At 38.2% G+C, this 27,639-nt stretch overlaps 2 protein-coding genes across 7 annotated transcripts in view; one reads left to right on the top strand and one right to left on the bottom strand.

Moving 5' to 3' along the window:
• SPDYA (speedy/RINGO cell cycle regulator family member A) overlaps positions 1-10,458 on the top strand; it is a 37,866-nt gene extending 27,408 nt beyond the window's left edge. For 4 of the 5 annotated variants that reach the window (XM_045447292.1, XM_045447293.1, XM_045447291.1 and 1 more), the window contains 2 exons: positions 2,633-2,921; positions 10,367-10,458. In XM_045447292.1, coding sequence (XP_045303248.1) covers positions 2,633-2,921; positions 10,367-10,455 — 378 coding nt within the window. In that variant the 3' untranslated portion in view covers positions 10,456-10,458. Of the gene's footprint in view, positions 1-2,632; positions 2,922-5,456; positions 5,522-10,366 lie in introns of all 5 variants that reach the window. The other variant, XM_045447294.1, reaches the window with a different exon arrangement.
• TRMT61B (tRNA methyltransferase 61B) lies at positions 8,163-23,113 on the bottom strand. 2 transcript variants are annotated; one of them, XM_045447288.1, is made up of 8 exons: positions 22,366-23,113; positions 21,129-21,231; positions 17,792-17,982; positions 12,768-12,859; positions 11,627-11,853; positions 10,842-10,919; positions 10,674-10,755; positions 8,163-8,207 (listed from the first exon to the last, which is right to left on the bottom strand). In XM_045447288.1, the coding sequence occupies exons 1-7, from the start codon at positions 23,077-23,079 to the stop codon at positions 10,712-10,714; spliced, it is 1,449 nt and encodes a 482-aa protein (XP_045303244.1). In that variant the 5' UTR covers positions 23,080-23,113; the 3' UTR covers positions 8,163-8,207; positions 10,674-10,711. The 2 variants fall into 2 exon arrangements, with proteins under 2 accessions (XP_045303244.1, XP_045303245.1); XM_045447289.1 differs by lacking the exon at positions 8,163-8,207 and having other exon boundaries at positions 10,335-10,755; positions 22,366-23,095.
• Positions 23,114-27,639: the final 4,526 nt, after the last annotated feature.

The following is a 27,639-nucleotide window of genomic DNA, read 5'->3' as shown; positions in this document are numbered from 1 at the left end:
TGTCTCTGGAGGCTAGGGAAACAAAAGCAAAAATGAACTGTTTGGACTTCATAAGATAAAGATCTTCTACAAAGCAAAGGAAACAATCATCAAAACTAAAAGGCAACCTATGGAATGGGAGAAGATATTTGCAAATGACGTAGCAGATAAAGGGTTGGAATCCAAAATCTATACTTATCAAACCCAATGCCCCAAAAACAAATAATCCAGTTAAGAAATGGGCAGAAGACATGAATAGACATTTTTCCAAAGAAGACATCCAGATGGCTAATAGACAAATGAAAAGATGTTCAACATCACTCATAAGGGAAATAAAGTGCGCATGTGCGCACACACACACAATGAGACACCACCTCACACCTGTCAGAATGGCTAAAATCAACAACACAGGAAACAACAGATGTTGGCAAGGATGCAGAGAAAAAGGAACCCTATTACACTGTTTGTAGGAATGCAAGTTGGGGCAGCCACTCTGGAAAACAGTATGGAGGTGCTTAAAAAAGCTAGAAATAGAACTACCCTAAGATCTAGCAGTTGCACTACGAGGTATTTACCCAGAGGATACAAAAATATTGATTTGAAGGGGCACATGCACCCCAATGTTAATAGCAACATTATCAACAATAGCCAAATTATGGAAAGAGCCCAAATCAGTCCATCAAGTGATGAATGGATAAAGATATACAGTGGAATATTACTCAGCTATTAAAAAGAATGAAATCTTACCATTTGCAATGATATGGATGGAGCTACAGTGTATTATGCTAAGTGAAATAAGTCAGTCAGGAAAAGACAAATACCATATTATTTCACTTATATGTGGAATATAAGAAACAAAACAAATGTAACATAGGGGATGGGAAAAAAAAAGAGAGGAAGGCAAACCATAAGAGACTCTTTATAGAGAACAAATTGAGGGTTGATGTAGGGGAAGTAGGTAGGGGATGGGCTAAATGGGTGATGGATATTAAGGAGGGCACTTGTGATGAGCACTGGGTGTTATATTGAAGTGATGAATCACTAAATTCTACTCCTGATACCAATATTACACTATATATTAGCCAACTAGAATTTAAATAAAAACTTGAGTGGGGGGAACCTGGGTGGCTCAGTCAGTTAAGCTTCTGACTTTGGCTCAGGTCATGATCTCATGGTTCATGGGTTCGAGCCCCACATTGGGCTCTGTGCTGATGATGCAGAGCCTCCTTGGGATTCTCTCTCTTTCCCTTTCTCTCTGCCCCTCCCCTTCTCTCACTCTCTCTCTCTTTCTCTCAAAATAAACTTAAAAAATTTTTGAACTTGGTAAACATTTTTAAAAATAAAAGATATGTAACTGTTACATGTTTGTTGAAAACTTCTTTGAAGGATTTAAGTAGATTATAAAATAATTCACTAAAGAAATTAGCCTAGGTAGCATTCTTTAGCAATTATTTTGGAGGAGGCCACCGGTACCCTGTTTAATAAGCAGACTGGTTTTCATCAGGGGGTTTTAAGGTTTTCTTTTCATTTCTAAGTTTATTTATTTTGAGAGAGAGAGAGAGAGAGAGAGAGAGAGAGAGTGCACAAGTGGGGCAGAGGCAGAGAGAGAGGGAAAAAGAATTCCAAGTGCAAAATTATCAGTGCAGAGCCTGACGTGGAGCTCAGTCTCACAAACTACAAGATCATGACCCAAGCCAAGGTCAAGAGTTGGACACTTAACCAACTGACCCACTAAAACAAAACCTAAGGTTTTCATTTTTAACAGCAGAAGCCGTTCTTTCTTTCCAAGCAAAATTTTCAAGAGTCCCCACAATTCCCTTCATATGTTGGGAAAGTACCTATATATGACTATCATTTGCCAGCTTCTTACTATGTGATAAGGATTTTACACATATCTAACCCGCCAAAAAGTCCTGTGAGGCAGATAGTATCCTCATTTTAAATATATAGAAACTGAGCCTCAGAAAGTTTAAGTAACTTGCTCAGTATCATACAGCTAGCAATTGGCAGAGTCAGGATAAGGAAATAGGTCTATCCAGACTCCAAAGGCAGGATTTTATTTAACCTTAGAGAACAATGCCCAACATGTAGTGAAGAATTAAAAGTTTTATAATTAATTGTTCATCTAATCCTTGCAACAATCCTCTAACGTAGACAATATTATTCTCTCCATATTATGGATAAGGAAACTGAGGAACAGAGAGGTTATGTAAATTACCTGTGTTATTTACCATTTCCCTTGCCACAATTGCAAACATGTTAAGATTAGCCTAACGTATAGTTAAAAACCTCAACAATGTTATTTTTGACCCAGTATATTCCAGTTAAAAATTATGTGTCATTTTGGACTAACTGTATTATCTATCCCAAATTTAGAATACTCAGAATTGAAAAACCTGGAAGGTTGCTTCAGTCTTATTTCATATTTGAAATAAGTACTTTGTCAGTTATTGTCTTTAGGATCTAAGCAGTGAATCACTTTATAGGTAGTGCTGTCTTATCTGGAGATGCCTTTTTTTTTTTTTTTCTTAACATCAGTAACTTAGATTTTTAGATCTAGTTATAGAGCTAGCTGTGAGTTTTAATTTTTGTATTTAATTTTACCAAATTTTCAAATTTTATTAAAATTCTAAAAGGAAGCTTTCCACCGTAGGTTATGGCTATTGCCCCAACCCATTATATATGGCAGCGGGAACGCTCTGTGCATCACAGTGGAGCTGTTAGAAACTACAACAGAGATGAAGTTCAACTGCCCCGAGGACCTAGTGCCACCCCAGTAGATTGTTCACTCTGTGGTAAAAAAGGAAGATATGTTAGACTGGGATTGTCTTCATCATCTTCATCCAGTGATACAGTAGAGGTGATGGAGAAACATTCTCAGGAATCACACAAGTCAATGGACATAGTAGTCAATCCTTCTCAAGCTTATAGCTATTCTCAAGGTATGATTTAGTAATATGTCAGAATTAGATTTATGCAAGTTATTAACAAACCTCATTTATTGACCTGTAGTCAGTTCTTACAGGCAGGGGTACATAGTAATTTATATATCACAACATTATGAGTGAATTAGTATTGAAAGTTTTCTCCTTTTCAGTTACTATTTGTCTTGTGTCAGTATCTGTTTTTGTGGTAGTGTACCTAAGCTAAAAGATTTTTAATGTGACTTATGTTACACTGAAACCTAACACACCATGGGTCTCAAGTATTTTAAAGTATTAAGTATTTGAAGAGCCTGAAGCATTTTCTATGAAATGTTTTATTCAAAAGAAGTTTCAAGAAGAAAATAAATTTACTTGAAATCTCACCAGCTTTATCAGTGATTAACTACTGGTTTTCTTTTATATACTTTTTAAAATTGAGATATAATTGACACAAAATATTGTATTAACTTTAGGTGTACAATATGATGATTTGATATATTGCAAAATGATTACCACAATAGGTTAACATTCATCACCACATATAGTTTTGTGTGTGTGTGTGTGATGGGAACTTTTAAGATATACTCTCTTAGCAACTTTCAAATACACAACACATATTGTGAACTATAGTCACCCTGTTGTTCATTGCATTCCAGGATTTATTTATCTTATAACTGGAAGTTTGTATCTTTTGACGACCTTCACCAGTTTTGCCCACCCTGCATCCCTGCTTCTGGCAACCACCAATCTGTTCTCTGTATCTAGTTCATTTTTTGGTTTAGTTTTGATTTTAGATTCCACATGTGAGATCACATGTTATTTTCTTTTTCTGAAGTATTTCACTTAGCATAATGCCCTCAAAGTCATCCATGTTGTCACAGATGGTAGGATTTCCTTACTTTTTATGGCTGAATGATATCCATTGCGTATATGTGCATGTGAGTGTGTGTATCCTTGTGATTTTTTTTTTACATACAGCATAAATGCTTTATTAATAATCACAAATTTCATTGTGGTTTTGATTTGCATTTCCCTGACAATTGGTGATGCTGAACACCTTCTTACGTACCTGTTGGCTATTTGTATGAATTCTTTGGAAAAATGTCTATTCATTTCCTCTGTCCATTTTATTTGGATACTTTTCTATTGAGTTGTAAGAGTTCTTTATATTTTTTTGGATATGAACCCTTTATCAGAACAGAATGGTTTGCAGATTATTTTGCAGATATTTTCTCCCATTCCATAAGGTTGCCTTTTCATTTTCTTGGCTTTCTTTGCTGCACAGAAACTTTTTAATTTGATGTAATCCCACTGTTTATTTTTGCTTTGTTACCTTTGCTTTTGGTGTCAAATCCAAAAACCATTGGCAAGATGAGTACCCTTCCATTTTGTTCCAGTTTTATGGTTTCAGGTCTTACATTCAAGTCTTTAACCTATTTTGAGTTGATTTTTGTGCATGGCATAAGATAGTGGTCTTCATTTCTTTTGCATGTGACTGTCCAGTTTTTCCAACACCATTTATTGGAGAGACTGTTTCCACTTCTTGGCACGTCTTGTCATAAATTAATTGACCATATATGTGTGGGTTTATTTCTGGGCTCTCTATGCCATTCCATTTCTCTATTTGTCAGTTTTATGTGAAAATCATAGTTTTGATTACTATAGTGTAATATTATACACTTTTCTAGTATTTAAAAAAAATTAGAAACATACTATATCTAGGCCTGCTTTTTTTCACTTACCATAAAGCATTTCCCCATGTCATTAGTCTTTGAAAACCTGATTTTTAATCATGACATGGTATAAGTATCATAATTTATTTGCACATTTCATTTTTGTTGGTATTTAAATGGCTTTGCTCAATGATATATTAATTAGAAAATAATCATATGAACTAGAAATACTTTTAGTCGACCACACCATAATTTTCATTCAAATTATGTTTATAGAGTATTTCTGACATGGGAAACCGAGCCAGAATAATATTCTACCAGCAGTGATCCTTTTTACTTCTTACAAAGCCTTTTTCTAGATTTTCATCCAAGGTAGGACTGACAGATTTCTTATAGTTCTGCCTAAATTCTATAATGAACCTCCATTATTTCAGAATATCACGTATTTATTTTTGCTATATCCTTATGAGATTAATAGTGGCTACTGAAGTTTTAGTAAAAGAGAAACCAAACTCTTAAGACTCTTCAGGGTAGGGATCACACCTCAATCATTGTTTCATTCCCTGGCCATAGTAAATCACTAAACAAATTTGACAGTATAGTCTCTTCCCTTGCAACATCTCCAAGCATAATTTTCATTTGTTCACTTGTATCTTAAGGTAAGTTGGATCTACCATAGGCTAAAGTATAAAATAAAAATTGCCTTTTAACATCTTTCCCTTCTATACCAGCAACTTTTACCTACACTTTTTGGTTCTTATAATAGGTAAGAGTTACTAGATGTTTAAAATGTTCCAGGCAATATGTTAAACATTGTACATTGATAATTGCAATGTTCACAGCCAACCCTATGATAAATACTATTATCTCTACTTTGCAGATAAGGAAACTGAGACTTAGAGAGGTTAAATCATTTGCCCAAAGTGGAGCGACATTTGAACCCAGGTCTGACTCTAGACTACAGCCTGAATTTGTAACTATTATGCTCTGCTGCCCCCTTTGATGAAATCTTACCTTTGGTGATGAAAATAAGCTGCCACAGAAGTCTTTTAGCAAACTAAGGACTAAGGAAGTGGTGAAAGCGTTAAGAACCAGCCCTAATGAAAGGTTGTATGGAGTGAATTGGGAGAGAATTCCAACCACAATTTGAACAAATATTTATAGAAAGCAGAACACAAGCAGTTATGGTTTACTCAAGCTAATCCCTGTAGATATCAAAGAGTAGTAACACTCTCTGGGGCGCCTGGGTGGCTCAGTTGGTTGGGCGTCCAACTTCAGCTCAGGTCATGATCTCGCAGTTTGTGGGTCCATGCCACATGTTAGGCTCTGTGCTGATAGCTGAGAGCCAGGAGCCTGCTTCGGATTCTGTGTCTCCCTCTCTCTGCCCCTCCCCTGCTCGCAGTCTGTCTCTCTCAAAAATAAATAAACATTAAACTAGTAACACTCTCTGGGGCGCCTGGGTGGCTCAGTTGGTTGGGCGTCCAACTTCAGCTCAGGTCATGATCTCGCAGTTTGTGGGTCCATGCCACATGTTAGGCTCTGTGCTGATAGCTGAGAGCCAGGAGCCTGCTTCGGATTCTGTGTCTCCCTCTCTCTGCCCCTCCCCTGCTCGCAGTCTGTCTCTCTCAAAAATAAATAAACATTAAACAAAAAAAAAAAAGAGTAGAAACCACAGTGCACCCAGGGAGGAAGGGGTTCTGCCAGTTGGCTTGCTTTGAAGCAAAAGCACAACTCTGACAGATGGTGGGTGAAAAGTGGAGCACTTGACTTAAGGGAGTTGTAAGTGGAACTGTGCTTTCATTCTGTCCCTGGAGGAAAGTCCTGAAGCCCTGGTTTAGGATATATACAGATCCTATACAGGAAAGAACAAGTATTTACTCATTACTGTTTTATTCAGAATATTAAAGTTAAATGTAAAAGCTTTTGTTTCAGGATGGCATTTTCAATGTAAATTTTCGATGTAAAGAAAAATTATTAATCATACACTTGACCAGAAAACATATACATTCATTTTTCCTCAATAGGCTTAACTGGGAGTGAGCTCAGTAGGGGTGTGGGGCATTCAAGGGTAACACAATGTTATCAGGAGCAGTGGTCAGTGTCTTACTGCCTCAGCAGCTGATTTTTAGTGATGAAAAAACAAACTCAGAAAAGTCACAATTGTAAGGTAAAACAACAAAAGCAGCAAGATGGGACCCAATTCTATCTGAATATGGCCTATTTTAATACTAAACGACAGTTTACCTTAGGCATTTTTAAGCCTTGTGACACCTAAGTTAATCCCTCTGAAACATGAATATGCAGAGGACTCCTCAGATTTTAGAGTGAAGCCAGAGGAAAAAAGCAATATATCAAACCTTATTCCTGGATCACAGAGGCACGCATGGGACAGTACAACTGTTATATAATCTAAAATCAAGTAATTTTTCCTCAAAAAACAAATCCTTATTTAGTTGAGTCACTACAACTGTTCTAGTCATACTGGTTTAAAATCCTAATACCTAATAAAGGCATAATCAGTGTTTGTAAATTAATGATGTAATAGGGCAATGCTAATTATATATATGCTAATTATATAATATATTATATATATTTAAGAGTACAAAAGACTCTAGGGTGAGAGACTTTTTAGAGGCTGTTGAAGGCTTTTTAGAGGAAGTAATATGTGAACTGAACACCGACTAAGTCCTGTTTTGCCCAGCAAAGTAAGGGGAAGGGCTTCTGAATAGCAGATAAAAGTTTAAAGCATATACTCTCACTGTCTCTATAGCCAATGAATAGCTTATCTAGTTATTCCTTCACAATATTTTTTAAATCTACCCCTTTTCCTTACCTCATGGTTATATACTACAACCAATCACCTCATAATGTACACCACGTGGTACTGTGAAATTGCTGATTCAATTGTTTTTTCCTTCCTTCAAATACTCATAGACACTACTAACAGACTAACTTAAAACAGAAAAATCTCCTTTTACATGACCGTTGAACCCTCAGGAGTTCCCTACTGCCTCTGAAGTAGAGTTCAAACTCCCAAGTCCCCCACAGTCCAAGAGCTGTATGCCTAAATTTCCCCCCAGAACAACCAAATCAACAGATAAAAACAATACATGATCAAATGTAGGTTTACAGCCATCAGCACATTTTTATTGACCATTAGTGGGTGGAAAAGGTGGGATCTCTGGAAGGTACTAGGAAGACAACGGAATCAGTCACAAATCTGTAGGAGTTTACAGTATGAGAGATGACAGCCAGACACAAATTTAAGAAAGGTTAACTTTATTTAAAAAAAAATTTTTTTTTTTCAACGTTTATTTATTTTTGGGACAGAGAGAGACAGAGCATGAACGGGGGAGGGGCAGAGAGAGAGGGAGACACAGAATCGGAAACAGGCTCCAGGCTCTGAGCCATCAGCCCAGAGCCTGACGCGGGGCTCAAACTCACGGACCGCGAGATCGTGACCTGGCTGAAGTCGGACGCTTAACCGACTGCGCCACCCAGGCGCCCCAAGAAAGGTTAACTTTAAAAGAACACATCTGTAGGCAGTGCGTGTGGCTGGGTCAGTCAGTGGAACATGCGACTCTGGATCTCGGAGTTGTGAGTTCAAGCCCCACAATGGGTAAAGAGCTTACTTTAAATATAAAAAAAATAAAAAAGAACACATCTGTCCCATAAGCAAGATTGTTAACATGCTTAATGTTCAATGGAGACATGGAGAAAGGGCTTAAGCTGGACTTTAACCATATAAATAAATGCTTATTTGCTTATGTAGTTTGGTTTTCTTTTCTTTTTTTTTTTTTTTTTTTTTCAACGTTTATTTATTTTTGGGACAGAGAGAGACAGAGCATGAACGGGGGAGGGGCAGAGAGAGAGGGAGACACAGAATCGGAAACAGGCTCCAGGCTCTGAGCCATCAGCCCAGAGCCCGACGCGGGGCTCGAACTCACGGACCGCAAGATCGTGACCTGGCTGAAGTCGGACGCTTAACCGACTGCACCACCCAGGCACCCCTGTAGTTTGGTTTTCAATTCATCTTAATATTTATTAGAATGGACACCGTTAAAGACATCTTGTTCAATTCAACGTCAATAGTTGAATTGAGCGCAGTGTACTGAACAGAAACTAATTATTCTACGTGAAATAGGAGTAGAGGCACAACTTTTCTTTGCTCTTAAGCCAGCCCCTTCTCCAAGCAGTACAATTAGAACTTGCATTTAAAATAATACATGAAGAATTTCACTACTGGTTAAACAAAGGACAGAAGAAAAAGGCATGTTCCATGATAGAACTTAAAATTGTACTTCAGGGGTGCCTGGGTGGTTCAGTCAGTTAAGTGACTTCGGCTCAGGTCATGATCTCACGGTTTGTGAGTTCGAGCCCCACGTTGGGCTCTGTGCTGCCAGCTCAGAGCCTGGGACCTGCTTCAGATTCTATGTCTCCCTCTCTCTCTGCCCCTCCCCTGCTCACACTGTGTCTCTCTCTGTCTCTCAATAATAAATAAACTTCCAAAAAAAAAAAAAAATACTTCAGAGCTTCTATGTATCTGAAGTGTTATGAAAACTATAAAGCCATTATTACTGTATGAGTGTTTAGATAGTTACCATAAAGAAATATGACATCAGAAGACTAATCTGCTTATATGATTCAGTCTGTTCCCCAAATACAACGAGAGTGATTTTTTTCCAAAACAGAGATCTAAGCATGTTACCCCTCACTTCACTAAATCCTTCAATGAGACCCTATTTTTCTTAGGATAGACAAGCTTAAGAGGTCTAGAAGATCCTGCATGACCTGACCTACTTATTTTTCGGGTCTCTTTCACTCAACCCCAGCATCACTGGCCTTTTTTGTTCTCATTTTCCCTGCTATAGTTAACTTGTACTTACCATTCAGGTCTCAGCTCACTTGTCACTTGCATAGGTAATTACTTGGCCAGAGCAAAACCTCTATTATGGTACTCTGTACTTCTTTGGAGCATATAACAATTTTCTATTTGTGTGATTATTTAATGCCTAGTTAAACTTTATGGTCTAGAAAAACAGAGATGTTAAAATTTTCCAAAAAATGAAAAATATGTAAAATGTTATTTAGAATATTTATTATTTTAAATAGCCTAAGGGATAAATCCAGGAATAGCAGCATTTATCCTCCCAGGTACTACCCTTTAAAAACTATAAAACATTGGGGCGCCTGGGTAGCTCAATTGGTTAAGCGTCCGACTTCGGCTCAGGTCATGATCTCACAGTTTGTGAGTTTGAGCCCGCATCAGGCTCTGTGCTGACAGCTCAGAGCCTGGAGTCCACTTTGGATTCTGTGTCTCCTTCTCCCTCTGCCCCTCCCCAACTCATGCTCTGTCTCTTAAAAAATAAACAAACATAAAAACTATAAAAACCCGTATCTAAACAATAACCTAGCCACCCTACGTTTTTGTTTATCTGTAGAATATAGATAACCTTAAAGATAAGCTACCTCTATTAAATGAAAAAACATTATATAAAGTTTAAAACAATGTAGGGTACCTGGTAAATGCTAAATAACTGATGCCTATGAATAATAAACCCCTAATTAATTCTGATGTTCTTTCAAACAAGTTAAAATGATTCTGATAAAAGAGTCAATTGTTACATCTTCTATTACAGTTTTTAAGATGGATATATGATTCTTATCAGTTTTCCTATTATTTACTATAACCCAGATTTCGTTTAAGATACAGACAAGCCATTAAAATATGTACTTAAAATACACAAATACATTAAAATTTATCTTAAAATGCGTATTTTATTTTGGTAGCCAACGACCATCAATCAGACAAAGAAAAGAAAACTAATTTTATGAAGAAAGACAAATCTATGGAGTGGTTTACAGGAAGTGAAGAATGAAATGGCTCAACTAAACCAACTTGGAATCATTAACTACAAAATGTCAAACTACAAGACAAGTGTCAAAATGGGACATTTAAATTGTTTTGAAATGTTACACATCTTCCTTCAGCTTTTGTTATTTTTTGAAATTATATGTAAAAGTTATACAAATCATATAGCAAAAAATTTCAATCTATGAAAGTAGTGTTTTGCAATATAAAGTTCTATTTTGATACCTTTCCTTCTTCACATCAGTTGCTACCCTCTGAGGTACTCAGTTAAGTTGTGGTTTAAACTTCCTCAGCTTGACAAGAAATGCTAATTTAAGGAGAGAGAAAAAAAGTAAGGTCATTATAATAATTAGAAGAAAACACAATTTAATATGACCTGAAAACATCACTCACCTGTATGACCAGTTTGCCAGTGTATAGGTCTAGCAATATAGGGAAATGATCCATATGGAAAATCCGAATGTGATTCTTCTGTTGTAGAACAAAAAATATATTATAAGCTACATAAAATATGTTATAATTTGCTCACAAAACTGTTAAAATACAAATTACTGTTTCTTTAAGTTTTTTCTCTCAGACATTTTTTTCAGCATTTGTTTTCGAGCTACTCTGCCAGTTATCTTACAAAACAATTTGAAAAGGATTAAATGATAAACTTGTATATGGTTTTATAACCAAATGGGTAAGCTTATATATCATAAATCAATGGATATTTGAAAACTTGTTCAAGACCTAAATAATGTGTACATACAACAAGGACCTAAATTTGGTTCTTTGACAAATTCTAGCAGTGTCCAGAAGTTGCTTTTTGGAATATTAGCCATTTGCATATTAGGTCCTATTCTTTGCCTTCAGTAATAATCACTGATCTAAATTAAAAACATCCTTTAGTATATTTAAAGTATTTCATAAGCCAACCTCCTTGATACAAGTAAAATACAAATATTATAAGAAGTTCAATTCTTCAAAGGTATCAGAGTTTTACATAAAAGGCAAAAAAACATTACTCTGTCCCTTAAGAGATTTTAATTTAGCAAAGAAATAGTACATTTCATCTTCTCTAGGGGAAAAAAAAAACCCAAATCCCTGAGAAACAGCTCTGATTATTGGTCAATACACTCAGGAGCCTATTCTCGATTTATTATTGCAAACACATATGAAATAAAATTGAAGCTTACCATGGTCATCCTCTTGAAACATCTCATCTTCAATGCTAACTTTCTTTTGAGAATGTAATTGTAAATCTGTATTGATTTTAGGTTCTACTTTTTGAGGTAAAGTTCCATTTTTCTGTTTTGCAAGGCAAACTAACCAATCTCTGACAATAACTTCACTTATCTTTTCACATGTGAGAGCAAGTTCACAGATGCGAATTCCATCTAAAAGTTCAATAACCTGTGTGATGCTTTTAGAAAAGTGGAAAAAATGTACTTTAAATTTCTACAAAAATAGTAACTTTATACTTAAGTTCACTATATCTCTTGACCCAAATTCAAAGGCTATAGTTAAATGAAGGGGGAAAAACAAATATGCAAATTAGAGCACACAATAAGCACTTTCATAGAAAGTAAAAAAATACAGAGACCATAATTTAACATTATTGTTCACAATACACTTTTAAAACTTTTCTTCTAAATTGTCAGAAAAAATACACATCTTATATTACCATTTAGGTAAAGGATGATTTAAACAGCAATATAAATTAATTGGGACATATGTCATTTCGTAAGTTTTATGAGATGACCTATATACCTAATTCTAATTCAGTTACAAAATGAACACTTTAACCAAATACTTAAGACAAAATAAAAGTGTATTTAAAATCACATTACAGGGGCGCCTGGGTGGCGCAGTCGGTTGAGCGTCCGACTTCAGCCAGGTCACGATCTCGCAGTCCGTGAGTTCGAGCCCCGCGTCAGGCTCTGGGCTGATGGCTCAGAGCCTGGAGCCTGTTTCCGATTCTGTGTCTCCCTCTCTCTCTGCCCCTCCCCCGTTCATGCTCTGTCTCTCTCTGTCCCAAAAAAAGAAAGAAATAAACGTTGAAAAAAAAAAAAAAATCACATTACAGGGGCACCTGGGTGGCTCAGTCGGTTAAGTGTCCGACTTCACTTCAGGTCATGATCTCGTGGTTCTCAAGTTTGACCCCCATGTTGGGCTCTGTGCTGACAGCATGGAGTCTGCAGCCTGCTTCAGATTCTGTGTCTCCCTCTCTCTGCCCTCCCCTACTCAGGCTCTGTCTCTCTCTCTCTCTCTCAAAAATAAACATGAAAAAAATTTTTTTTAAATCACATTACAAAGAAGAATAGCCACACTACTCACTTTGCTAGATATACAGCACATATACCACCCTGTTTAAGATTTGGGTATAAAACAGGCAAAGCAACTTGAGGATTCAACATATCCAAAGCAACCTGTTGAGAAGAAAGCAAATCAGACTGAGTTTTTTTTAAACAAAGCACAAGTTTTCTTTCCTTACTGTGGTATAATGATACACTTTAGAAAGCGATTACCCAGTTACAGTTTTCATTTTTTAAAATATAATACTATTAACTATCATTTTGCTGCCCCCCCCCCCAAAAGCATATTTACTGTTACACAATTTGTCATAGTACTTGACTATTTGAAAATCATAATGGCATGTCTTACGCTTGGCAATACTGATAATACAGGAATCTTTATTTAGCTGTATTTCATATACACATATGTATACAAATACATACTTTATAAAGTTTCACTCAATACTTTAATTCAGCTTTTGACAATAGGAATTCACATGATCTCAAATATGTATTTTTATGCTCAACAGGAAAGTTATGAATATTAATTTCAGAGATTCTAAAATGTAAGAATCATGTCCCTTGTTTATTTATTCTTTATTCAACTTCAGACTATAAGGCTATAACTCACAAAAGCTGTTAAATGAATTCAATGAGTAAACAAAATTTTTAAAAATCACTTAAAATAAAATAGGGTCAAAATAGAAAATACAGTGGCTTTCATTGATGGATAACTCTGAAAGCTAAGGGTAGTTGGTACAACAACATATTTATTAAATTAGAAATTATTCCATTATTTGTCTTTTTTAAATGGCATTAATGGTTCATCAATCATTATTCATTCACCAAATATTTACTGAGCACCTTCCATGTGCCAAGCATTTTGCTAAGTAGTAATAAGAAACTGTTTCAAGAGAACATATATCCTAATAAAGGGATAGACATTAAACAAAAATCCAATAGATATGTAAATCAGAGGAGGATAAGTGACAAGAAGAACTATAGAATTATAAAGCAAAGTAAGAAGGATACAGAGTAACAAGGAAAGGAAATGCCATTTTATATATAGGTTGGTCAGTAAAGAGACCTGAAGAAAATCATTAAGCTTACCCTCTGGAAATTTAGGGGGGAAGTATGCTCCAGATGGAAAGAACAGCAAATACAAATGTTCTAAGGCTGTAGGATACTTGGTGAATCTGAGAAGGCCACTGTCACTGCAGTGGAGACAAAAGGGGGAAATGGTAAGAGATGAATTCACTCACAATTCAGTGGCATGAAGTACATTCAGACTTATTAAACCCATACATAGAGAAGATTGAGAGAGGGCAAGGAAGGATGAGGACTTGCAACAAGCAAACAGCATTGTATGCCATGAGCGGTATACATTTTGAAAAGGTAGAGCCAGTTGCAATTAGGATTGGTTGTGGGATGTGAGACAAAGAGGAATCAAGATGAATCCAGTGTTTTCAGCCTAAGCCACAGAAAGAATAGAGATGTCCTTTTCCAATGAGGAAAATGATGAAGACTATGGGAGGAGCAGGCTTGGCAGAAATAATCAAGAATTCAGGTTTGGACATGAGTTTAAAATGCCTATTAGATTCCAAGGAAAGATCCCAGTGACTGAATCAAAGGGTCAAGACGATGAACATTAATGGGTTTCTTTGGGTGTAGTTTGTCTATGTTATTGACGGGACCAAAAATCAGACAACCTAGAAAACTGCCAATCCTGTTGAATACTTTCTTCTCAGTGAACATTTCCATCTAGTCACTCAAACCAGAAACTTGTTGGAGTCATCATTTTCTTTACCTTGAACTCTCTTTCGAGGATCTGTGGAGTTTGACACTTCTGTTTGGATTAAAATTATCCAGCCCCACAAATATACCTCTGAAGTATTGTTCAAAGTCATCCTACTGCTAATGCCTTAGATCAGGACCTCATTGTATCTTGTTGAAACATTACAATAGCTTTCTACATAAACTCACAGCTTCCGTCATTGCACCACAATTACTCTAAAATAGAAGAGTACACTTATCTTGATGAGTACTAATACATGGAATTGCTGAACCACTATATTGTACACCTGAAACAGATCACTGTATGTTAACTACACTGGAATCAAAAAAAAAAAAAAAAAAAAAGAATTACTCTAAAATGGGAATTTGGACATTCTGCTTCTCCATTAGGAACTCATCAGTAGTGGGGCGCCTGGGTGGCTCAGTTGATTAAGTGTCTGATTTGATTTTGGTTCAGGTCATGCTCTCGTGGCTCGTGAGTTTGAGACCCGCATCAGGCTCTGTGCTGACACCTCAGAGCCTGCTTGAGATTCTCTCTCCTTTTCCCTCTCTTTCTGGCACTCCCCCCTCTCCAAAATAAATAAATTTAAAAAAGAAAAGAGCTCATCAGTTGTTCCCATTACCCATAAGATAATGTCCACATGCCCTAGCTTGATATATACGTAAGTGTTCTTCATTATCTAGCACCTGATGAGTACATTTGCAGTTTCATCTCATGACACCTAATTTCTACAGTCGTGGTATTCCACACTTGTGAGTCTTTCCAGTAATTGTATGTCTATCTTCTAGAATGAAAGCTCCTTTAAATGTATACTTCATTTCTGTCTTAGCATAGTACATTGCAGTACAAAACAGGTCTTTAATAAATGCTTATTGTATCAAGAAACAGTGGTTCAATAATTCAGAGAATGATGATAATCCCCCAGTTAGATGAGTAAGGTATATTCCAGTGAAGAAGGTGACCTTTGATCTAAACTTTGAAGGAAAAGTAGAATTTAAACAGGTGAGGAAAAGGAGAGAAATAATAAGATGAAAATCATAGCTAATATTTCTTTAATGCTTACTATACATGAGGCACTGTTCTATGCACTTTATATGAAGTATCTTATCTAATCCTTAACAACTCTATGAAATAGGAAATATTGTTATCATTCCTGTTAATATGTGAAGGGACTGAGGTACAGAAAGATTGAAGTAACTTACCCAAGGTCATCTTAGCTATTATGGGAGCCCAAGAGTGAACCAGGCTGAGTGGACTCTGAAACTTATTTCCCTCTTCCCCGTTCCCTTTCTCTCCTCAGAGATAATCATTGTCCTGAAGTTGGTAATGTTCCCAAATAATTTTATACTTTTACAATATATGTATATTGCTACAAATGATACATGGCACCACTTTACGTAGTTTTAAATTTTACATATACACACATTTTTTATAATGCTTTTTTCACTAAACATCATGTCTTTGAGATTTACTGATGTAGATATCATACACTATTTCACTATGTTAAATAATACTATTTTCAGTATCCCATTGTGTGCATTCCCCTTCTGGTGGTTAGGCTTTTTAAAATTTGTCAAAAATATTTTATTAGCCATTTTTTCTCCTTTTGTTCTCTTTGTGGTTTTCCACCTTTTTTGTTCAGTTTAGCATCATTTCGGATGGCAGGAGTATGACTCCTCCTATATTTCTCATACTGATAAACATCTGGCACTATGCTCAAGAGTCCGCTGAATAAATCTAGTAAGGAATATTCTTTCTTTTAGATCAAGGATGGTTCGGCAGGTTTCTAAAAAGCTTCAATGATATCATTAGAATCCTTGTGTGTCATGATCATCAAACAAACTTCTGATGACCAATTAACCTCCCAGGTATCTATGACATTCTTATGGATAGCCTAGGTAGAGAAAAAAAAAATTTGGGGGGGGGACCCTTACTGAGCTGTAATATGCAAAACAAACAAGGATAAAGAAAAAAAACTGTATGGGGCACCTGGGTGGCTCAGTCGATTAAGTGTCTGACTACGGCTCAGGTCGTGATCTCATAGTTCAGAGTTCAAGCCCCGCGTTGGGCTCTGTGCTGATAGCTCAGGGCCTAGAGCCTGCTGCAGATTCTATGTCTCCTTCTCTCTCCGCCCCTCCCCCATTTGCACTCTGTCTCTCTCAAAAACATTAAGGGGAAGAAGAAAAAACGGAATTGTGGTCCTTGTGTCCAGGATCTGTGTCACCAAAACTATAGACTTTAAGAACGCTAGAGATAGGAACCAGTCTTGATAAAAATCTCATTTTTCAACCAGTTTCCCTCATAAATGTCCTAAAGTAATCCAACTTTCCAAAAGCCAATTAAGAAAAGCAAAGAAGACTCCTTACCTAGACCTCAGTCTGTAGTGTCAAGCTATGAAATGATAATGGAATCATCAAGGATAAGGTAACTTATTCGAATTCTGAGGGGCACCTGGGTGGCTCAGCTAGTTGAGCATCTGACTTTGGCTCAGGTCATGATCTCATAGTTCATGAGTTTGAGCCCCATGTCGGGCTCTTTGCTGACAGTTCAGAGCCTGGAGCCTGCTTTGGACTCTGTGTCCCTCTCTCTCTCTGCTCCCCCCAGAGCTTTCTCTCTCACAAAAATAAACATTAAAAAAAATTTTTTTTAATAAATAAAGAATTCTGAAACTCTGAGGCCACCTAATACCTCCACATCCCACATCTCCACCATCACTGGTCACAGCCTAAAATATCATCCTGTCATCAACTATCCTTCTCCCCTAACTGAACCTCCCAGTGCTCCTCCTCCTTACAAATCCATCCACTCCACTTTCTGGAGCTGTGTTCATAACAAATGCCTCTGTCCTCAACATCTTTAATGAGCGCTTGTCCACATCCTGACATTAACTGTCCAAAGATTCCTCTTGGCTATTCTCTCACAAATGGAGGCTATTTATTCCCCCAAATCTCACAACGTGAAGTCAGGCACTAGGATCAATATGCTTCCAATGCTGCTTCCAAATTATTATTCCTTTATCCTGGAAATGCTGAAGTTAGTCACTCCTCTTCGTATTTGGTTTGGTTATTACCCCACATTTATTAACAACTTTGACATCTGATTCAGTATGTCTTTCTACTCTAAATCCTATTGTGATATTAAAGGAAAATATTCCTCCTACAGATAGAAATGCTGCAAATAATGAAGGAAGAGCCTTCCGTATAAAGTATGATGTCTGTTTTCTTTGTAGTCAGTATTAGATAATATCATAGCACCCACTTTAGAAAACTTACCGCATCAAATGTTAAAGATTTTATATCTTCAGTTGCTCCTGAAATATCCTTATGAATAAAATTCACATTGTCTGGCCACTCTTCTACATGACTTATTTTCCATGAATCACACCAGTTTTTATAATTCTTCTTAGCCAATTCAAGGTGGTCTTTTCGTATTTCAAAACTGAGGACTTGTCCTTGTGATCCCACTTAATTAAAAAAACAACTTATGATATTTCATTGTATTTATTAGTTCATAAAAGATTATAAAAAATTATTTCGCAAAGGTAGTACATGGATGTGAAAAAATAATACAAATAGTGCATGGTGTAATACAAATAATACAAAACTCTATCGCATCGCAGAGCCTTAATCAATCTTCTTCAGAGGCAACCATGTTACTTTGGTTACCTACTTTACCATGTAAAGTGTCTCTCCCTGTTTTTAACACACATTAAAACATACGTGTATTATATATACTGTCCCATGCTTACCTTCTTACTTACCAGTGATATCTCAGTGATTAATGATCTACAACATTCTTTTTAAGAGCTATTATGTTCCATCGTATGGCTATTCCATAGTTTATTTAACCAATCACCTACTGATGAACATTTAGCTTGTTTCTAGTCTTACGCTATAACAAACAATACTGCAATGAAAATTATTTTCCCTAAATATTTGTATTCATGAAATGACAGTCCTAAAAATGAAATTGCTAGCTCAAGAGGTATGTGAATTTTTTATTTTGAAAATTATTACAAAATTATCCTCCAGAAAAATGATACCAATTTACACTCTACCAACAATGTAGTAGAGTGCTTATTTCTCCATACTTTCTTCAAGAAAGAGTTTTCAAACTTTTTATCTGTGTCAATCTAAAAACTGAATATAGGGGTTTCTGGATGGCTCAGTGCATTAAGTGTCTGACTTTGGCTCAGGTCATGATCTCGCAGTCTGTAAGGTCAAGTCCTGCACGGGGCTCTGTTCTGAGAGGTCAGAGCCTGGAGGCTGCTTTGGATTCTGGTCTCCCTCTCTCTCTGCCCCTTCCCTGCTCATGCTGTGTCTCTTTCTCTCAAAATAAACATTAACAAAATTTTTAAAAAGGAAAACAAGAAAATATAAGTAAGTAAAAACTGAATAGCTTATCACTGGAGTTATAATTTACATTTCTTTAGTTATGGATGAAGTTAGGCCTTTTATTTTTGTTTTAGTACAAGCTTTTTTTTTTTTTTTAACGTTTATTTTTTAGAGAGCGAGAGTTAAAGAGCAAGCAGGAGAGGGGCAAAGAGAGAGCAAGACAGAATCCCAAGCAGGCACCATGCTGTCAGCACAGAGCCCAACACAGGGCTCGAACTCACAAACTTTGAGATCAAGCCCTGAATCAAAACTAAGAGTTGGATGCTTAACCTACTGAGCCACCCAGGTACCCCAGCCATTCATACATTTAAAAGAGATTTGTATTTTTGTGTGTGTCTGAAAAACTTTTAAACTGTTTACCATGGTAATAGTGGAGTTTCTGCAAAAGACTAATATGTATTTCAATTTACAGCAAAAATTTTCCACCCACCTCTGTTTGAGGTGATTTGAATATCATTTGGAAGCTGTCCCACATCAGTCTGTAGTTTACTAATGGAAAGTTTAAATTTATTTATTTATTTATTTGTAATGTTTATTTATTTTTGAGAGAGACAGAGCATGAGTGGGGGAGGTGCAGCGAGAGAGGGAGACACAGAATCCGAGGCAGGCTCCAGGCTCTGAGCATCAGCACAGAGTCCAATGTGGGGCTTAAACTCACAAGCTGTGAGATCATGACCTGAGCTGAAGTTGGACGCTTAACCAACTGAGCCACCCAGGCGCCATGAAAACTTTAAATTTAAAAAAGAAAATTTTTTTAATGTTTATTTATTTTTTTTTTTTTAATTTTTTTTTTTTTTCAACGTTTATTTATTTTTGGGACAGAGAGAGACAGAGCATGAACGGGGGAGGGGCAGAGAGAGAGGGAGACACAGAATCGGAAACAGGCTCCAGGCTCTGAGCCATCAGCCCAGAGCCCAACGCGGGGCTCGAACTCACGGACCGCGAGATCGTGACCTGGCTGAAGTCGGACGCTTAACCGACTGCGCCACCCAGGCGCCCCTAATGTTTATTTATTTTTGAGAGAATGTGAGAGACAGAGAGAGAGAGAGCACGTGCACGCGCGAGCGAGTGGGGGAGGGGCAGAGAGAGAGAGAGAGAGGCAGACACAGAATCCTAAGCAGGCTCCAGGCTCTGAGCTGTCAGCACAGAGCCTGATGCGGGGCTTGAACCCACAAACTGTGAGATCATGACCTGAGCTGAAGCTGTATGTTCAACAGACTGAGACACCCGGGGGACCTCTCTAATGAAAAGTTTAAACTCAAGGATGTCTTTTGAAATGTAACTCCAGGTGCAATGCATCATGTTCTCAAAAGATAAAAATGAGAGATAACAATAGCATAAGCTAAACAATTAGAAAAGAAAATTATGGAGAAAAAAATCCATCCCAAAAGTAAATAGCAATAATTTGATCACTCATAGTTTGGGATTATTCATGCCATGACACTCCTCTGATACTATAGATGTTAGAAATATGGGCACTCCTCTCACAAATTTTTTATAAATTCACTCTATCAAATGCCTTTAGGAATCAGTCACTGTGAAGAAATTACTGCCTTTAACTATGTACAGAAAAGAATCAAACAAAAGATTTGAGGAGGCCAGAATGAATTTCCTGACCTTGTATAAACTGGATTATGTTTGTATGTGATGGCATTAGGTCAAAGAACAAAAGGTTTAATTCAGTGTATTTCTATCTGTACTCTTTATAAAATCTACCCATATACACCTTCAACAGCTGTAACAAAGTTTATTATTTAAAAAAGAATGCAGGAGGATTATGAGCAAGAGGAGACATGAGGAGGTTTCTGTGATGCAGCAACATTCCTTGTCTCGATCTGGGTGATGAGTACTTGATATGGTTACTACATTAAAAATTCTTTGAAGTCTACACACTTATGATCAGTGCACTATGGCTACGTTACATCCCAATAAAAAGTTTAGTTTTAAAAAAAAAAAAGGAAGAAGCCCTAAAATACATGGAGGGAGCAAGAGAAAACACAGAAAATGGAGACAGGGTTACAAAGAGAATGACTAGAATGAACGTACAATACGGAAAGAAAAATAGTTGCCTGCATTTAGTTTCAAGGAGAATGCTCTTGATCACAAAGTTATGTGAATATTTTCTAAAACATCTTCATTTTACTTTCTGTTATTAGGAAAGATCGAACATTTTCTTTGCCCATCTAAACCCTGCTCATTTATCCCAATCTCTTACCTGCTTTGGATAAAAATAAGCTCATTCCACCAGAGCCTGAGCCAGCTTCCAAAACAGTATCACCTGGGTGGATATCCATCATCGACAGTATCATATTCATATCCTATGATTGAAACACAGTATAGGTGACTCAGTGACCAATAAATATGTACTAAGTACACACTCTTACCAAACACTGTGTTGGACTCCGAGAAGAAAGGTGTGGAAAAAAAAGGATTAAACTCTGGTCCAGTCTACCAAGAGCTTATATTTTACTTGATGAAATAAGAGATTCAAGAATTGGTTAGTAAATAAAGCAGCACTTTAGCATAATACCAAAATTACAGACATTAAGTAACAACAGGAATTCAAAGAACAGAGAAATCAGCAGAAGGCCCTCACTTAAAAGGCATAGAGAATTTAAGGAAACAATCATGAAGTAGAACCGGTATGACCATGATTAAAAACTGAAATAAACCACTAGCAATGGACGATTATGATAAAACTGTAACAAGGAACCTTAGGAAGTTCATTTATTTATAAAGAATATCTTTTATGTTTAGTGTTCAGTGTCAAATGTTTTAATACAAAAATTTTTTCTCTAAAGAGAAAAAGCATTACCCCTAGTAACATGGCTTATTAAATGATGATTAAAATATCTCCATATGGTACTAAAAGAGTTGAACATTCTCGAGTCCTGAATTTGCAAACTTAATGGTTATGGGAAACAAATGTAAGTACTTATTAGTGCCTCGTTAGTCCACATTACTCTGTATAGTAAGTCAATATTCTTTTCACTTTGCAGATGAGAGAACTGACACTCCGAAATTAAAATTAAAGGTGACTGTTTCCTCCTAAAATTAGCAATCATAAGATATGCAAAATTCATATGCATTGTTTTATTTTATTATTATTTTTTAAGTCTGAGAACAATTTAAATGTTCTGAGATGTGCTTTTTTTTTTTTTTTTAATGTTTATTTTTGAGAGAGAGAGAGAGCATGAGCAGGGAAGGGGCAAACAGAGGGAGACACAGAATCCAAAGCTGGCTCCAGGCTCTGAGCTATGAGCACAGAGCCCCACGCGGGGCTCAAACCCACTACCCCTAAGATCACGACCTGAGCCAAAGTCGGAGGCTTCAACCGACTGAGCCACCCAGGCGCCCCTGAGATGTGCTTTAAGTACATGAATCAGGACTGCAGTTCCGCATCCGTTTTGTTCTTTCTGGACCCAGTACACACTTAATTCCCACCGCATTACCTTCGGATATGTTATGGCAGGCCCTCTTTTCATCAGTAATACATAGTCTTCCAACGCCGGCCTCCTCAGCATGAAGTGCTTCCCAGACGAACTCCTCAGTATCTGGCCGGGAAACTTCCCCACGATCTCGCTGAACCGGACTGTCCCCCAGCAACTGTTTAAGTGTCCGGCGTTACTCAACCTAAATAATTTTTTAAATTGTGTTTCTCTCTTCCCCGTCTCGGCTAAGATCAGCTCCCCAGCGCGAAAGGGCCCCTCTCTGGAAGTCGACCGGGAAGAGGAGCCATGAAGCTCTTCTACCTCGGTCCCGGACTGGGCCAGGGAGGGCGGCAAGGGACCCCCGGCTCCCCGGTGGGCGGGACCGGGCTGGCCCTGGTCTCCGCTCGAGTCCTCGCGCTCTTGAGGGGGTGACTCCTCTCGTGGCGTCGGCAGTCTGAGGCTTTCCAGCGACGAAAGACGTCTGGTCCCAGTGCCTCGGACGCGCGGAGGGAGAGACGGGGGCGACTCTGTGCCGGGGGCTTTCCTCCGTGCCGCTTCGCGCCGTCCCTCTCCATCCCGTGCGTCTCTAGGGGAGGATTCGCAACACAGTGACCGGGCTGTCTCCAAAGGCTCTGGCCCAAGGCCGCGCAGAAAGGAGAAGGTCGTGAGCCCAGGCCACCCCCGAAGGAGCCACAGCCGTACAAGGCCCAGACCTCGCCGCGCGGCTGGCAGCATGCTCTCCGGCGCAGGCGCCGTCGCACACAGTGACGTGAGGCCGTTCGAGGCCCTCTCGCGGCCACACGCTCTGACGCAGCCGCCGCTGAGTATCCGCAGCTTCTTCGCAGGAAGAGCTCTGCGACTGCGCGTGCGTGCAGAGGGGCCGAGGAGGCCGAACTGGGGGTGTCAGGGCCCCCGGGTGTCGCTGAGTTAACTGTCTCTGGAGTGAGTCGCACTCCCGCGCGGGGGCCCATTTTCCTCCTCGGAATGTGGGCCGAGTAAACAGTTGACCGCTGACCCATTCCGCCAGCCTCACCCCGGGGACAGGAGGCTTACGAGAGACAAAAGCTGTCAAAGCGCTGTGTAAACTGAAGTCCTGCACCAGCGTAGGCTCACTAGCCTTCAGGAACACTAACGTCACCTGGTCACCCCCAAGATGTCGGAGGAAAAAGCCCAGAGATGCGTTTGGCTGGCGGCGTTTGGACGGGCCATCCGCTGACCCGCGTTCTTTCCCTGACCGCGAAGTCCTTCCCCACCCCCTCACCCCCAACCCTAGCAAGTCCCTTGGACCGGGCTCTGACCCTCTGCATGCCTGCCCCAGGCCCAGGGAGTCCCGAAGGGCCGATTAAAGTGATAGTTGTCACTGTGTGCTTATTTAGCAGAATTGTTTTTGATAATTAAAATATAACAGTTAATTATGTTACCACCCCTAAAACTAAGTAGAATCATCTTTAAGGGTGGGAAAGGTCATTGCTAAAATAGGGTTGTAGGGTACAGGGGTATTACAGGCTGAATTTAATCCCTTCAGGATTCATATAGCGCGGTCCTAATCCCCAGTACCTCAGAATGTGACTGTATTTGGAGATAAAGTTAAAGAAACAATTAAGTTAAAATGAAGTCACTAGTGTGGGACCTAATTCACTATGAGTGGCGTCCTTACAAGAAAAGGAGATTAGAACACAGGAACTCAGGGAAGACCAGCTAGACAGGCAGCAGAGGTCCATCTACAAGTCCAGGAGAGAGTCCTCAGAAGCAACCAAACCTGCCCACAATTTGACCTATGTGTTCCAGAACTGTGAGAAAATAAATTTCTGTTGTATAAGCAAAAAAAAAAAAAAAAAAAAAAAAAAAAAAAAAAATGCATCGACTGGATTTTTGGATTCTTTTTTATTGGATCTCTTTAAAAATCATTTATTCAGGTTTTGGCACCCTACCCCAAAAGAATGAAATAAAAATAAATTTATTTAATCCTAAAACCAAAACAAAACCAGGAAAAGGTTATCTTTGGAGTCCAAGGTCTAATTTGACATTAAATGTCACTAACTTGTTTATTAATTCAGTTGGTAAAAGTTTACTGAGGGTTTGACAATACCAAGCATGTTGGATATTTTACTGATTTAACTTTACAACAACACTGTGTTAGAAATAAGTATTCCTCCTTTATGCATAAGAAAACTGACCCAGGGAGGTTAAATTATTTGGGCAAGGTCCCAAAGCTGACAAGCGGCATGACGGGGTTTCTGACCTAGGTCAGTCTGCTTCAGCAGTCCACGCTCTTTGTACTGTAACACCCCTTCCCAAAAAACTGGTCAGCAGTACAATTGAATTTAGAATTCAAGTCAAAATATGCTCAAAAGGCTATGAATTCAGTTTCAGTTTGATAAAAGAAGTCTTTTTGTTGCTTTTGAAGACAAATTAAAACTTTCTAAACTGTGCTTTCTAAAACATCAGCCACCACAAACTCCATTATCAGGTTTCTCTCTTTCAGTCCTAAAAACGAATAAAGAAACTGCTCTGACCTTCCACCCCAACTGTTCCTCTCACTTCTGTTTTTGATTTGTTTGTTTGTTTTGATTTGGTTTTAAGGAAGTTTTCTTGTTTTGTTTGTTTGTTGAGAAAGGAGAGAGAGTAGGGGGGTGGGGAGGGAGAAGGGCAGAGGGAGAGAGAGAATCCTAAGCAGGCCCCACACTCAGTGCAGAGCCCCACTTACCGCTCTCCATCCCATGACCCTGGGATCATGGCCTGAGCCAAAATCAAGAGTTGGACGCTCAACTGACTGAGCCGCCCAGGCACCCACCTATGTTTTTAAAGAAAGTTTCTATGATTTTAAGAAATCTTTTTATTATTACTCCCAAATGAGGGCCTGGGTTGGAACTGTCTGAATCCTAAGCCCTACTAATGGTTTTAAAATTTATCATTCCTGCTTTATTATCTCTTAAAGATGATTAAATTGGGGCGCCTGGGTGGCTCAGTCGGTTAAGCGGCCGACTTCAGCTCAGGTTATGATCTCACGGTCCGTGAGTTCGAGCCCCGCGTTGGGCTCTGTGCTGACAGCTCAGAACCTGGAGCCTGTTTCAGATTGTGTCTCCCTCTCTTTGACCCTCCCCTGTTCATGCTCTCTCTCTGTCTCAAAAATAAATAAACGTTAAAAAAAATTTAAAAAAAAAGATGATTAAATTGTATTTGGCTATTATTTCAGAAGGAGTAGGGCTTGGAAAAAAGAAGATATAATGACAGAATATGGGAAATAAGTTTACATATCTTTGATTTCTAACATAAACTGTAAAAAGCAAATAGCACCCCTTTTTATTATTTGAATAAGACACGATGTTATAAATCTTTGTCCTACACACATCTAATGAAATACATTAACATATGTTGAAAAATACAATTAATCCTGGGGCGCCTGGGTGGCGCAGTCGGTTAAGCGTCCGACTTCAGCCAGGTCACGATCTCGCGGTCCGTGAGTTCGAGCCCCGCGTCGGGCTCTGGGCTGATGGCTCAGAGCCTGGAGCCTGCTTCCGATTCTGTGTCTCCCTCTCTCTCTGCCCCTCCCCCGTTCATGCTCTGTCTCTCTCTGTCCCAAAAATAAATAAACGTTGGGAAAAAAAATAAAAAAAAAATAAAAGAAAAGAAAAATACAATTAATCCTTATTAATTGATGATCTTTCAGAGCATTTAAGCTCTCAAAAAGTCACTATGCGTGCCTTTCTATTTTTGACTATCCTTTTCCCTTTCCTTCCGTCTTCCCTAGGAAACTGTCAGCCTGTACTCTGAAACTATTCTCTGACAATATGAGGCATCATCAACTCATATTTATAAGGCCAGTGTCATTTAGTCAAGCAATTACTTTAAAGTCCAAATAGCTTTCAAGAAGTACTGTGGCTGATGGCTAACATCTTAAAATCTCAAGTCGAATTAGACCATCAGTTCTAATTCCACCAATGTTCTCCTCTACCTCTTTGAGTGTGCTTCTTTCCTCTCTTTTGTATGATTTTCCCTCATCCTTCAGGTATCAACCTCACCAGAATGGTGGCTTATAATAACTCCAAAACACTGGGAGAAGTGACTCTCCTATGTGTTCCTGGTATATATCCTGTCTTTAGGCCAAACCCTGCATGGTGCATGTCAGATTAAATAAAATCACTGTTTATTTACCATTTCTGAAGTTGGAGGATAAGATTGTGGAGAGGGTTGTGTCTAACTCATCATTATAATTCCATTGCCTGTCATAGTGCCTGGAACCCAATGTACCCTCAATAAATATTTGTTGAATAAATGATTGAAGAAAGTAGGAAATGAGAAAAACAGCAGCCCTGATACCTAGGTGCTTATACTAAATAATTCAGCATGTAAATATGGTCCAAATATATTTAATAGTTGTATGTTTTATTCTGTATCTTTACATGTACTTAGCTTTTACTAGAACTGCTGAAGTTCATGATTTTTTTAAGACTGATTTTTAGCAAAACATAAAGTATCTAAATCTGAGAATATAACTGCTTTTCTCTTGCTTTTTCATGTGTTTCCCCTGTTGCTGCTGAACTTGAATCTGGATTCTGTAAAACTCCTCTAGGATATACTGTTGTGTATTAGAAATTGAAGGAGTCAATTGAAGGAGGTCAAAAGATACAAACTTCTAGATATAAAATAAATAAATCCTGAGGATGTAATGTACAACATGGTGACAATAGTTAATATTACGTTGCATATTTGTAAGTTGCTAAGAGAGTACATCTTAAAAGTTCTTACACAGTCTCGATATTGTAGCTTTATTGTAAATTTTGAAATCAGGTAGTAGGAGTACGCCAATTTGTTTTTCTTTTAGATAATTGCTTCACTTTGCATTTCCATATAAGGATTAATTTACCAATTTCTACAAAAAGTCCAGCTAAGGAGCACCTGGGCAGCTCAGTCGGTTAAGTGTCCAACTCTCGGGTTCAGCTCAGGTCATGATCTAGTGGTTGTGAGTTCAAGCCCTGTGTCAGGCTCTGTGCTGGCGGTGTGGAGCCTGCTTAGGATTCTCTCTCTCTCTCTCTCTCTCTCTCTCTCTCTCTCTCTCTCTCACCCTCTCTCTCTCTGCTCCTTCTGCATGCACACTCTCTCAAAATAAATAAATAAACATTAAAATATTCCTGATAAGATTTTTGTAGGGATTATTGAATTTACAGAGCGAATTGAGTACAATTACTATCTGGACAATATTGAGTTTATCAGTTCATGAATATGCAACGTCCTTCCCTTTATTTAGGTCTCCTTTAAGTTTTCTCAGCAATGTTTTATACTTTTTAGAATACA

Source organism: Leopardus geoffroyi, chromosome A3, assembly GCF_018350155.1.
Source record: "Leopardus geoffroyi isolate Oge1 chromosome A3, O.geoffroyi_Oge1_pat1.0, whole genome shotgun sequence".
NCBI lineage: Eukaryota > Metazoa > Chordata > Mammalia > Carnivora > Felidae > Leopardus > Leopardus geoffroyi.
This window is presented reverse-complemented; position numbering and strand designations above follow the sequence as displayed.